Genomic DNA, 12,619 nt, shown 5'->3' on the forward strand with positions numbered 1-12,619 from the left:
TTTTGCCAAACAAGTACCCAGGTGTTGGTCACCTCATCTGCAGATAATGCCCCCCCCCCCGCCCCAAAATGCTCCCCTCTAGCTGCATGTTTTTTTCCAGTGGTCACAATGCCCGGGTTAAAGTCAGCTTCGCTTTTCAGGCTGCTCCCTCCAGCCAATCCGGACACCAGCCTCTTCCACCTTGTGTACGTGGATGCCATCGCCATAGCCGTTGTTGGATTTTCCGTGACCATCTCCATGGCCAAGACCTTGGCAAATAAGCATGGCTACCAGGTTGATGGCAACCAGGTAAAAATCATCAGTTTCCTGCAGGCGTTTCCTAGCGGCACAGTCATCTTCCTCTACCGTGAGAGGCAAATAAAGTGGATTTCGCCATCTTGGTAGAAAAAAAATTAGTTTGATGTTGGGTGTATTTGAAGCATGTATTTATTCAACACTATAACTTTTTCGTGATTTATGCGCATTAAGTCATGAGGTACAGAGGTAGAGAATCCTGCCTCACCTCATCAGTGGGTAGGGTTGCAGTTTGCCATACTTCTCTAGGCACTGTCCCTATTTCTAAAGCTCACAGCCTGAGAATCTAATGTTTTTCCAGACCCATTTTTACTTCACAGGAAACCTTCTCTTTGTTCACTAAACTTTGCATTTATGATTCATCACTCAAACTCCACAAAACATTCTTTGCTGCCTTCTTCTATAAGATAGCTACAGATAAAGTATTTTATCTGAATGCTGTGAGCCATTATTTTGGCATGACAGTGTCTACTCTAACACACTGTGTATTTCCAAGAGGAGACTAGATACTGCCTATTAATACAGGACACTGTGATCCGACTAGAAAGACCAGAAGTTGCCCTGAGATCAGGACTCACTCATGGGTCCCAAAAGGACACTGGCATGGTTTCTTCATGTGCAAGAGCCCAGGCATTTAAAAGACGCCAGTAGTCCCATCCACCAGTAACTTCCTCTTAAACAATGAAAATATTTTGTCCCTTTTGCTACAGTTTTCTTTAAGAACAAAAACATTATTTGTGTAGAGAGTGTGTTTGGTAAAGAGGGCTAGATGGTGAGCGCAGCATTTGTCTCCAGCACAATAAAACTTCAAAGTGTTTTTCTCCCACCTTAAATTATGCAATAATTCCTATTTTGAACTCATGGTAAACAAATTCTTGGATCTGGAAAGAGAATGAAGAGACAGCCTGTACTGCTGAAAATGTGCATTAAATGGGCTGTCATGCCTGGCTTTCTAAAAAATAACTGATCTCTTTTGTGCTTTGCTTCCACATGGAAAAGGAGCTCATTGCCCTGGGACTGTGCAATTCCATTGGCTCACTCTTCCAGACTTTTTCCATTTCATGCTCCTTGTCCCGAAGCCTTGTTCAGGAGGGAACGGGAGGGAAGACACAGGTGTGTATGCAACTGGCCTCCAAGGTCTGGTGATTTGGGTGATAAACTTTAATCTCTTGATTGTATTCTGCCTGAAGATCCATGCTCCAGTGAGCTGTGTGTGAGTCAGAGAAAGGCATGATCGATTGAAGCAAAGCACAGGGAACTCTGAATCTACAGAAAAGAGGTATACTCGCAAGTCAAACTGAAAAATTAAACAACACTCCCTGCTACCAGTAAACCTCAGAGTTCAGGCATAGGATATTGTCATGAAAGCCTGAGCGTGAGTATGCGCAGGATGCCAGCACCATCCAATAGAACTTTCTGCAGCGATGGAAATGTTCGATATTTGTACGTCCAGTATGGCAGCCACCAGCCACATGTAGCTCTTGAGCACTTGAAATGTGGCTCATGCAACAAAACCTGAATTTTTAATTTTATTCAACTTTACTTTTTAAAATTTAAATAGCCGCATGTGGCTAGTGGCTACCACTTTGGACGGCAAAGTCTCATCTGAACTATGTGGGTTTAGCCCACATACGTCCGGCCCGTGTGGGTTTTGGATCAACACCATACATCTCCTTTCTCCCACCCCTGGCAAGGGCATTTCATTCAGGGTATTTTAGCACTTCAGCTTCTCTTTAAAGGCTTTAAGCGGAACCAAAACCTCAGACAGGGAGTGGGAAGGAGTTATAGGTTTACGTAATGGTATGAATGGCTTATGTGAAGCCGTATCTTCCCACAGCGACTATCAAGAGACTAAGACCAAGCTGTGCCCCACCTCTTCCTCAAGTCTCCTAAAAAGCCCCTTCATGTGTCTTCTTTCATTCAGCTTGCAGGTTGTTTGGCCTCGTTAATGATTCTGCTGGTCATATTAGCCACCGGATTCCTCTTTGAATCATTACCCCAGGTGTGTACCTTGAATTTGGATTGAGGTTTTTTGACGTGTAGAGATTCTGCTGTTTTACTTGTTTATTTTTTTGTGGCTGTCTCATGGGGTTTTACTGTAACCCACTGGGGTGGTATGAGAAGGGGCCAAGGCCAGGATCAATATCCTTTTCCACAATCTGCCAGCAACTGGGACCTAGGCAAAGCCATCTCAACATCTCTGATTCTCAGCTTCCTTATCTGCAAGGTAGAGGTTTTGGTTTGGCTAATCTCCAAGGTCCCTTCTCTTTTTGATCTTCTATGACCTTATACTTCCATTAAAAATTTGAGATGGTGTACATTTGTTTACTGGAACATTTAATCGAGTAGAGCTCAGGAATGATATAGAGTAGAGAAAAATCATAATGCAGGAAGACCATGGGTGAAGTAATTTCTTAAGTACCATTTAATTCTGAACCTCTTGACCACCATGCAGGTTTGCTACTAGGTTATAAGCCTGGTTTTCCAAGCCACGTTTTAGCTAACTAAGTCCTAAAAATCCAGGTGTTCTTGGCTTCAAACATACCACCACTGCCGAGTAGAAAGTGAGTGGGGGGACTTCCCTTGTGGTCCAGCGGATAAGACTCTACGCTCCCAATGCAGGGGGCCCGGGTTCGATCCCTGGTCGGGAAACTAGATCCCACATGCATGCTGCAACTGAGAGTCCACATGCTGCAACTAAAGCATCCCGCATACTGCAACAAAGATCCCGCATGCTGCAACTAAGACCCAGCGCAGCCTAAATAAATAAATAAATATTAAAAAAAAAAAAGTGAGTGGGGAGAGGACGTGGGGAGGGCAGCAGGAGAACAGTGAGGAACCAGCAAAGGGGGTCTCTGGTTGCAAGAGGAGGGGCATGCGTGGATGTGCTGTGTTTCAGGCTGTGCTGTCAGCTATTGTGATCGTCAACCTGAAAGGAATGTTCATGCAATTCTCAGATCTCCCCTTTTTCTGGAGAACCAGCAAAATAGAGCTGGTAAGTAATGAAGGTGATTGTCAGGTTAATATGTCATAGCACTAAATGGATTGTTGCAGATAAAAATGTGAGAAAGATAAGTTCCTGTGCCCAGTTATATGCAGCGGCCAGTTATTATACGCAGTGGTCAGTTAGGCAAGGCTAAGTACTCTGCGTGTGTGTGTGTGTGTGTGTGTGTAACTCTTAGGAAATTTTTCACATGATTCTACCTGAAGCTTTCTGTCTTTTGCTTAGACCATCTGGCTTACCACTTTTGTTTCCTCCCTGTTCCTGGGATTGGACTATGGTCTGATTACTGCTGTGATCATTGCACTGCTGACTGTGATTTACAGAACACAGAGGTGAGTGCACAGATTGGCATGGGTGTGTGTCCTGCCTGAGACTGCAGCAGTGACTTTAAATGTAGACCAAAGCTCGACCTGGTCAAAGGAAGCTCTTTGGTTACTTCTGATCAGCATGAGAGGAAGCCGAGGCCTCATGGGGCTTGTCGACTAAATAAACAAAATGACAAATGAAAGACTCAGCATCATCTTGCCGGATGCTGTACTCTGCCACAGTTCATTATTCCATCGGTGGTTTTCTTAGAACAGCCTAATTTGTCTCATGGTTCCTGCCATTCTGGCCCTTGTGGCACCCTGGCTTGTTTACCCTCTTCTGAATGAACTGTGTGTTCTTGCAGTCTGCTTTGACACCAAGTGCTGACGTAGGTTTTGATGACACGAAGTACTCAGACAGCAAGTTATCATAGGTGGGGCTTCAGCTGTTCCTTCCTCCACCTTAAACTATTATCTCCCGTCATCTCTTCTTCTAGTAGGAAGCTGAGCCCAATGGGGAAGGTATAAAATAACTTTAAAAAAAAATGCTGTGCTCATGATACATAAATAAATCACTATAAAGAAAAAAGAAGGAAACAATATGTTCCCAAGTAGCCTACCTTTTGGGGTCAGACGACCATGGGCTCACGTGCTGGCTGCACGCTCTATAAGCTCTGTGATTTTATGTGACCTCTCGGAGCCTCAGTCGCTACCTCTATAAAATGGGACTAATACTTGCTACCTCAGAGAGTCACAGTCAGGGTCACATGAGAATAACGCATGTGAAGAGCCTAGCACAGTGCCTGACACATCCTGTGAACCCAGCAAATTTATTTAACACAGGAGGAATGAAAATGAGGTTAGTCTGGTTTTGCCTGCAGTTGCAAATCACATGATCGTTCTTAAAGTTTTGATGGTGGCGTATTGAAGGGCTGCCAGATGGAGAGTGATGGGATGCTCCCCACGCTGCTGAGTAGGAAATGAGCGTTTTCTTCATCAAAAACAGCATGGAGGGAAATGTTAACGTGTGGAATCCAAACTCAAGATAAGACTTACGCTGTTTTTAATAACAGACTCTACTGTGTCACCCACTCTTGTGTAAAAGAGTTCACCCCACCCCCCATTTTTATGAGAACATTATTAGTACATGCAAGCGTTCTTTATCTCAGAGTTTTGGTGAACATCATGGTTTAAAAATATCTATATCCTTTAACAAGCCGTGGTATAGAATTTGAGATTTTTTTCACTTTTTTTTTTTTCCAACCAGATAGCTAATGATTTCTTATCATAAGTTTTAAAGTTAGACAGGTTGTTTTTTAAATGCTCTACTTCTTTTCCTCCCCCAAATGATTAACTAAAGTTCATTTTTTATGTTGTGTCCCTGTTGGTGATTATGCTGGGTCTTTGCAGGTTAGAGTTTGGGGAGCCAGCACTCAGGCTGCTTGTTTATTTTCAACGGCTCTTGTTTCTGTAATTAGGGCACTCTGTCCAGAGAGGGCTAGTGCTTCACTGACTTTGCTTGTCTTCCAGACACCCAGATGCCCTCAAGGCCCACATGGTTTAGGGATAATCAGTTCATCAGCAAATAGTTCCTGATGCCTCTTCCACGTAGGCGCTGTGGGTGATGCTGTGAATGTGTGATGCTATAAATGTGATGGAAATTCAGTTTTTGCCCCCAGGTGGGGTGGGGAGCAAAACATATTACAATATTAAAATAATTATAATCTTATAATCTTAATTGAACAGGTTTTTTTGGAGGGACTGCTACGTTCCAAGGGAGATGCTAGACTCTAGTGATATTGCAGTAAATAAAACATGGTCCTTCCTTCAGAAAGGCTGCAGTCTCCTAAGGATGACAGATACATAAGGATGCTGCTGCTGCTAATCATGATAATGAAGTAATGTTGACAGTAAATTATTATAGTTAGTTATGTGCCTTGCTGTGTGGCAAGATCCATGCTTTATGTCATTTTTTCCTTACAGCCCAATGACTGTTAGCATCCCCGTTTCACAGATGTGGAAACTGAGGCCTAGATTGATTGAGAAACTTAGGTCACAGCAATTGGTAGGCAGTGATTCAAATATAAGTTTTTGTGAATCCAGAGGCAAACTCTTAATCAGTATTTTATAATCCATGTTCAAGAAATTAGAATACACAGTTATAAGTGCTTCCCTAAGTGTAAGCAAGGTACAAGTGATAATAAGCATAAGAGATGGCCAAATAAAACCCCATCACAGTTTATCATAAAGAGAGACTTTCTTGCTCTGGAGGTGATTCAGAAAGAAACAAGGAATATTTAGACCTGAGGAAGTAGGGTTCCAGTGGTCAGGAAGGCCTTTATCTCATACACTGAGACCTCGTTCACCCAGCCAGAGAGATCTCCACTTCCCCTGTGCGCCCACCACAGCGCTGTGGTCCTCCAGCACCTCACGCCTCCTGGTTACTTGTGTATTTGTGTGGTCCATGGGTCCACCCCTCCCTCACCCCCACCCCCCAGCACTAGATTGCCACATGTAGACAACATTTTGAGTCTCTTATGGAAAGTTTTCTCATAATTGGGAACTCAGCTGAGAACTTTGCCTCTTATCTACAATATCAGTTGTTAGTGTTACATTTGTCCACAGACATCACTAGACTGTGAGCACCTTGGTGGTGGAGGCGAGGTTCCTGGAGCCCAGTACCAGCACATTTTGTATGTCCTCTAGATGCTTGTTGAGGGAATCCACCTAGAAAAACCCCTGACGTTTCTGCTATAGATTCTAACTCAGAAAGCGCTTGCACATACGTGCTGAGGAACACCAGAGTTGAGTAACAAGACCACGTAATGTCCATACAAGACCTGGAGCCATATTCTGGCTCGGCCAAGCTCTCTGACCTTGAACAACTCACCTAACCCCACTGGACTTCAGTTTCTCTTCCATATGATGGCAGAAATGAGCCCAATAGGATTTTTCATGGGCTATGATAAGGTAATATCAGGTGCTTAAAAAGTAGTACCTGTCATCATTTCAGTATCTAATTTGAGTCAGACTGTCCTATAAAAAGAATTAGGAATTTGTGCTCTCAAAAAATAATGTTTAAAATCTGTTCACACCAGACTTAAGGAAACTTCTATGCTGATCTGAGATTTTTGTTTTCTCCCCACACCTTCCACTAACTAACCCACCCCCACTCCCTGCTCCATGAGTCAGAGACTCATTAGAAACAAAATTAAAATCCCCTCTCCTGCTTTAGAATTAGAGCAAGAAGATAAATCTGTCTACCCAGTGATATGAGATCAAGTTACACATGTCCCTGGCATGGTTTGAACTCTGCACAGTTCATCTGTGGCCCCATCTTTAAATGCCTCAGTCTTTTGTCTTGATCGTGTTGTGTATGTGGTATGTGAATGGTGTGTACGGGGTGTGTGTGTAGTGTTATGTGGTGTGTGTGCGTGGTACATATGTGGTGTTTGTATGTGGTCTGTGTGGTGTGAGGTGTATGTGCTGTGTGTATATATTGGGGATGTGTGGGGGATGTGTGTGGAGTGTGTATGAGTGAGGTGTGTGGAATGTGTTAGGCTTGGAATGGCACTGGGAGTGTGAATATATGTGGAGCCTTCTGAAAAGGCACCATGAAAGGATTAAGTATCCCTGAAGTCTCTAGCAAATATATACAGGATATGCAAATGTGCAGACCCTTGTGTTTCCATCACTTCCTGCGCATCAGCACGACGGTATTTTAACACACTCCCTCTCTGTCTTCAGTCCAAGCTACAAAGTCCTTGGGCAGCTTCCTGACACTGATGTGTACATTGACATAGACGCGTTTGAGGAGGTAGGACCTTTTCCTATCATTTTAAATGGTCGTAAGCGTTTGATGTGATTGGCTAACTAAATATTATTTTTATTCAGGAGAAAGAGTTGGGGGTGGAGAGGGGGAAGGTGTGGTCAGAGCAAAAAGCCTGAACTTCAGTTGACTATCTGGATTCTGTTTTATAGTTCATACTGTACATCATTTACACAACCTGCTAATATTTATTTTTCCTCTTTTAATGAGAATAAATATATATTCTTGAACTTAAAGTATGTGTTTACAAAATACTGAGACTGTTTGCCAGGGTGCTCTGTATGTACATAGGTTCCTTCTGATGAATTTAAACTGGTGGTAAAATACTGGTATTAACCATGTAAAATGTAGGTGGGGGCTATTGAATTCTCCTGCTCCATTTTTAGTAATTAAAATTATGGCTTAAAATATCCTTGAATTTGAATGTTCTTTTCTTATGTGAAATCTTTTACAAAGTCTTCTTAAACTAGTTTTATCTGTTTATTTTGTTTTATGTATGGGAAGAAATTCTCAGACTCATTGTAAGATATTAAGAAATTAGACTGGTGTTAGGATTGCAATTTTTCCCCCTTTCCAAAGAATTATGTGCTGGATACTTGTTTCCAACTGCATTCTAGAGTTCCACGAGGCTTCTTGGTAAAATTTTCACTCTGTCTCACTTGGGTCCGTTTTGACGCCTGCTTACATTCTGTGAATCGACCAATATCAACAGCCTCTGTTCATTTTATTTCGCTGCTTCTCACAGTCTGTGTAGCAGCTTCCCCTCTCCTGTCCATTTCTCATTTTTAATATTTTTCAGTTTCTTCTTTGTATTTTATGGTAAACAGGAAACAAAGATTTTCCAAAGAAATGAGATGTGCATTTTAAAGTCTCCCCACTCAGCACGCCTTCCTCCAGAGCATGAGTAGATCAGCTAGAGTGACATTGTTTTATTTAAACACTGTCAAAGGGACCTTAGCAACTTCTGTATTAATTTGCAAGTTGGGAGAGGGAGGCAACTGAAGTTTTGATTGTGAAGTATTTTCATATATTAAATTCACTAATGTTTTATTTCTCAGGTGAAAGAAATTCCTGGAATAAAAATATTCCAAATAAATGCTCCAATTTATTATGCAAATAGTGACTTATACAGCAATGCATTAAAAAGAAAGGTGAGTCACGAGACATGAAGGGTGATTATTTCTGAGGAGGGTATCTGAGGATTGATAGGCATGTGGGAGTCACTTAAATGTCTTGGTACATTTTATACTATTTCTTTCTCTCTGCCTCTGTCTTTTTTTAATTGTGGTAAAATATACATAACTTAAAACTTATTTTAATTGCAACTGTACAAATCAGTAGATGGAATAAAGTACATTCACATTGTTGTGTAACCAACACCACTAGTCATTCTCTTTTATCATATGCATGTATTACCTTTTCAAAAATATTTTTTAAAAAAATGAAAAAATAATTTTAAGTTTCTTATTCTTGGGTTCTTTTGGTCATGATTAGAACTCTACCCCACATCATCCAGTATAGAGGAAAATGTCCCAATCAACCCACAGAGTCTCTTAAATATAAGAATCTGAGAGGTCTAAGTTTGAAAAATACTACTTTAAAATTCTCTTTAATATTTAGCTTCTGGTTGTCTTGAATCAAGACCAAGAGTAAGAAAAGTTATTAATGTTCTTTTGAGGAGGGAGTACCCCATTTCAGGACATCTGAGGGAAAGCAAAGTTTAGGGTGATAACTTAGCATAGAAAACAGTCACGTGGAGAGATTTGAAGATTAATTGCTTTGGGTGGGTTCCTGGAGCAAAGAAGTGATTTTTGCATATATTGCCCTTCTGTGAAGACTGGAGTGAACCCAGCCCTCATAATGGGAGCAAGAAGAAAGGCCATGAAGAAGTATGCTAAGGAAGTTGGAAATGCCAACATGGCCAATGCAACTGTCGTCAAAGTGGTGAGTGGTCCCTTCATTGTAGCTGTCGCTTGTCTCTTGATCTGCAGTGCCCCCACCTTTATTTATGATTGAAGTTTTAACACAGCATGAAGTCCCTAAAGTAGGAAAGCTTAGAAACAAGCTGAGTATCCTTTATATATTAAAGATACATGAGAATCAAATGTCAGTTGTGCAAATGCCTCTGAAATAAGTAGTGATAGGAGCCCAGGAAGACATGGTTTTAAAAAATAAAAATCACGCAGTACCGTAATAAATGCTATCGTTATTACTTTGTCAGAGATTCATTCAGCTGATAGTAAAAGAAAAAAAAAAAAAGCTCAAAGACTGGTTTTTGCTGTTTGGACTTATGGTAACTGTGGTCTGTCACACTGAAGTTAATGGAACTGTTTTAGAAGTTAGAGGGAAATGGATGTGATGACTAAAGAGAGTGGATTTCATTGGACAAAAAAAAAGAAGAGGAAGAAAAAAAGAAACAGCTAAAATTGAATATTGTACACATATCCTTTGTTGTCATAGGGCTGAGATAAAGTGAATATTTTGGAAGAGATCTGGTGTAGTCAGAAACTTGGGGATATAAGGACTAATTTTTCCCTCAAAAATCTGTCTCAGAACCGAAATATGAATTGTTCATAGAACTCTGGTTTGGTTTGATTTTTAACATAGGATGCAGAAGTAGATGGAGAAGATGGCACCAAGCCTGAGGAAGAGGAGAATGAAATAAAATATCCCCCAGTAGTCATCAAGAGCACACTTCCTGAGGAACTGCAAAGATTTATGCCTCCAGGGGATAATGTCCACACCATCATTCTGGATTTTACTCAAGTCAATTTTATTGATTCCGTTGGTGTAAAAACTCTGGCAGGAGTGAGCATCATCTTTTACAAGTCTTTTAATATCTCTGTGCCCAGTATCATCATCAGTAAAATCAGGGAACTGAACTAGGGTCCTTTTTCAACTCTCAGAATTTTGTTGTTGTTTTTCAACTTTTGATTGTGGAAAATATCAAAAATATATAAAAGTAAAGAGCAGAGTGTAATGAACCTCTGTGTAACTATCACTCAGCTTCAACAATTATCAATTCCTGGTCAGTTTTGTTTCATTTATCCCCCACACCCATTTTCCCCTTCTCTAATTTTGAAGCACATCCCAGTCATCATATAATCTATAAATATTTCAGTATATATCTCTGCGAAAAGATTCTTTTAAAAATCATTACCATAATACCTTTATTACACTTGGATAAAATTTAATGAGAATTCTTTGATGTTCCAAATATCACTGTTGGAACATAAAATATATATACAAATCAAAATACAAAACTTTAAATGTTTAGTTCAAAATGCATAATTATTGAAGCGGAGTAGCTCAAATGAATGAACCAGAGCATCTTATATCACTAAATATATACTGGTAGAAAGAAACTTGCACCTCAGTCAAGAGAAACTAAATTTTGTTTCAACATTGTTACAGATTGTGAAAGAATATGGAGATGTCGGTATTTATGTGTATTTAGCAGGATGCAGTGGTGAGTACACTTTTAGAATGGGGAGAAGTTCTGACATTTTGGTTTTGTTTCTTTTTTTTTTAAATAACTGCATTTGGAAATAGTTCCCCTTAATTTTAGTTTTAGGTGAAAAATAAAAATTCTTTTTCTGAAAATCTAAAACCAGCTTTGAAATTAGACACTAGCAGGAATTCACATCACTGCTTGTGGCAGGCCTCTTGCACTGGAGTTGGAGGAAAGGAGCTAATAAACCATTTATTCAGGGCTCGTATATTTTTTTAGTAATTATTTATTTAATGGCTGACATAAACATAGTTATATAAAATCATTTAGGTTTTTCCAGACAATGCCTGCTCTTTTTGTTTTAATATAAATTTTGGTTAAAAGAGTGCTTGAAAGTGAAATCCACATAAAGGCATCACTTGTCACCTACCAAAATGGCAAAAATTGAGGTGTTTGACAGCAGGCTCTGTAGGCGCGCTGTGGGAGGAACCCTTGGACATTGCTGGTGGCAGTGCACACTGGTGCAGGCTCTGTGGAGGGCAGACTGGCATTTTCTTTCACAATTACAAATGTATTTACCTTTAATCCAGCAATATGCTATACACACTCAAAATGACACAGTGTGTGCTTAATGATCATAGTACTGTCTATAAAAACAAAACAACAGAAAAAATTCAATTGTCAAACAAAAGGAACCCATTAAATAAGCTAGGGTACATTTACACCATAGAATACCGTGTAGCGGTAAAAAATGACTTTTTATTGTATCATTTTAATATTTAAACTATATGAAAGTGTTTCTTTTTTTTTTTTTTTTTTCCCCAGTGTTGACTGACGCCCAGAGTGTGGGCTAATTTTCCTTTCTTCTTTTATAGCACAAGTTGTGAATGACCTCTCTCGAAATCGATTCTTTGAAAATCCTGCCTTCCTGGAGCTGCTGTTCCACAGCATTCATGATGCGGTCTTGGGCAGCCAAGTGCGAGAGGCGCTTGCTGAGCAGGAGGCCACGGCCGCTCCTCCCCAGGAGGACTCCGAGCCCAACGCCACTCCTGAAGCGTAGACGGGGAGCTCCGCCTGCGACGGGGTATGAGCCGCTCGTGAAATTACCAACCTACACACTTTAAATGCTAGACACTACATGTTTTTTTCCTAGGGATAAATACTAGTAGTAGGTAAATACTAGAAAATACAAGGCTTGATTTGGAGGGTGAATGACGCATAGCAAGATGTATCTTACTTGTATTTCTTTAATTGATTATTTCAAAGATATTATTAGCCTCTTGCCTGCATTTATTGTGTAGTGACATTTCTGTTACTTTTTAGTATCATCTTTGTGAACCAAACACTTAAGAATTTGTTTAAGTAATTTATCCACAAATCAGGTATGCTGTCACCAGATGGGTAGTAGTTCTTTGCTTTTGTATTTGTTGTGCTATAGACTTTCTTTTATCAGGGTTATCTCACAGAGGAGGCAAACTCACAATTGTCTAGAAGTTCTGCTTTTAAAATAACCATTTATTATTGTAGAAGCAATATAAGTATATTGCAGATAATTGGAAAATAGACAAGCAAAAATAAGAAAAACATTACATTACCACCAAAAAGATTATTGCTAACACCTTAATGCATACCCTTCCAGATCTTTTTCTATCCATATATATTTACATTTTTTAACCAAAAAAAGATCATACTCTACACAGTGTCCTGTGACCTGTTGTTTTTTTTTCTCAGTCAAC

The 12,619-nt window shown here is 40.2% G+C and overlaps 1 protein-coding gene across 3 annotated transcripts in view; it reads left to right on the forward strand.

Annotated features, from left to right (window-relative positions):
- Window positions 1-11,943, forward strand: part of SLC26A5 (solute carrier family 26 member 5) — a 29,274-nt gene extending 17,331 nt beyond the window's left edge. Inside the window, exons 8-18 of one of the 3 annotated variants that reach the window (XM_057731428.1) lie at window positions 141-288; window positions 1,294-1,407; window positions 2,219-2,296; window positions 3,194-3,289; window positions 3,524-3,630; window positions 7,351-7,420; window positions 8,491-8,583; window positions 9,269-9,376; window positions 10,040-10,240; window positions 10,847-10,901; window positions 11,759-11,943. In XM_057731428.1, the coding sequence (XP_057587411.1) occupies window positions 141-288; window positions 1,294-1,407; window positions 2,219-2,296; window positions 3,194-3,289; window positions 3,524-3,630; window positions 7,351-7,420; window positions 8,491-8,583; window positions 9,269-9,376; window positions 10,040-10,240; window positions 10,847-10,901; window positions 11,759-11,943 (1,255 nt within the window). Of the gene's footprint in view, window positions 1-140; window positions 289-1,293; window positions 1,408-2,218; window positions 2,297-3,193; window positions 3,290-3,523; window positions 3,635-7,350; window positions 7,421-8,490; window positions 8,584-9,268; window positions 9,377-10,039; window positions 10,241-10,846; window positions 10,902-11,758 lie in introns of those variants that run through there. The other 2 variants (XM_057731429.1, XM_057731430.1) reach the window with 2 other exon arrangements.
- Window positions 11,944-12,619: the final 676 nt, after the last annotated feature.

This window comes from Hippopotamus amphibius, chromosome 4 (assembly GCF_030028045.1).
Source record: "Hippopotamus amphibius kiboko isolate mHipAmp2 chromosome 4, mHipAmp2.hap2, whole genome shotgun sequence".
Classification (NCBI taxonomy): domain Eukaryota; kingdom Metazoa; phylum Chordata; class Mammalia; order Artiodactyla; family Hippopotamidae; genus Hippopotamus; species Hippopotamus amphibius.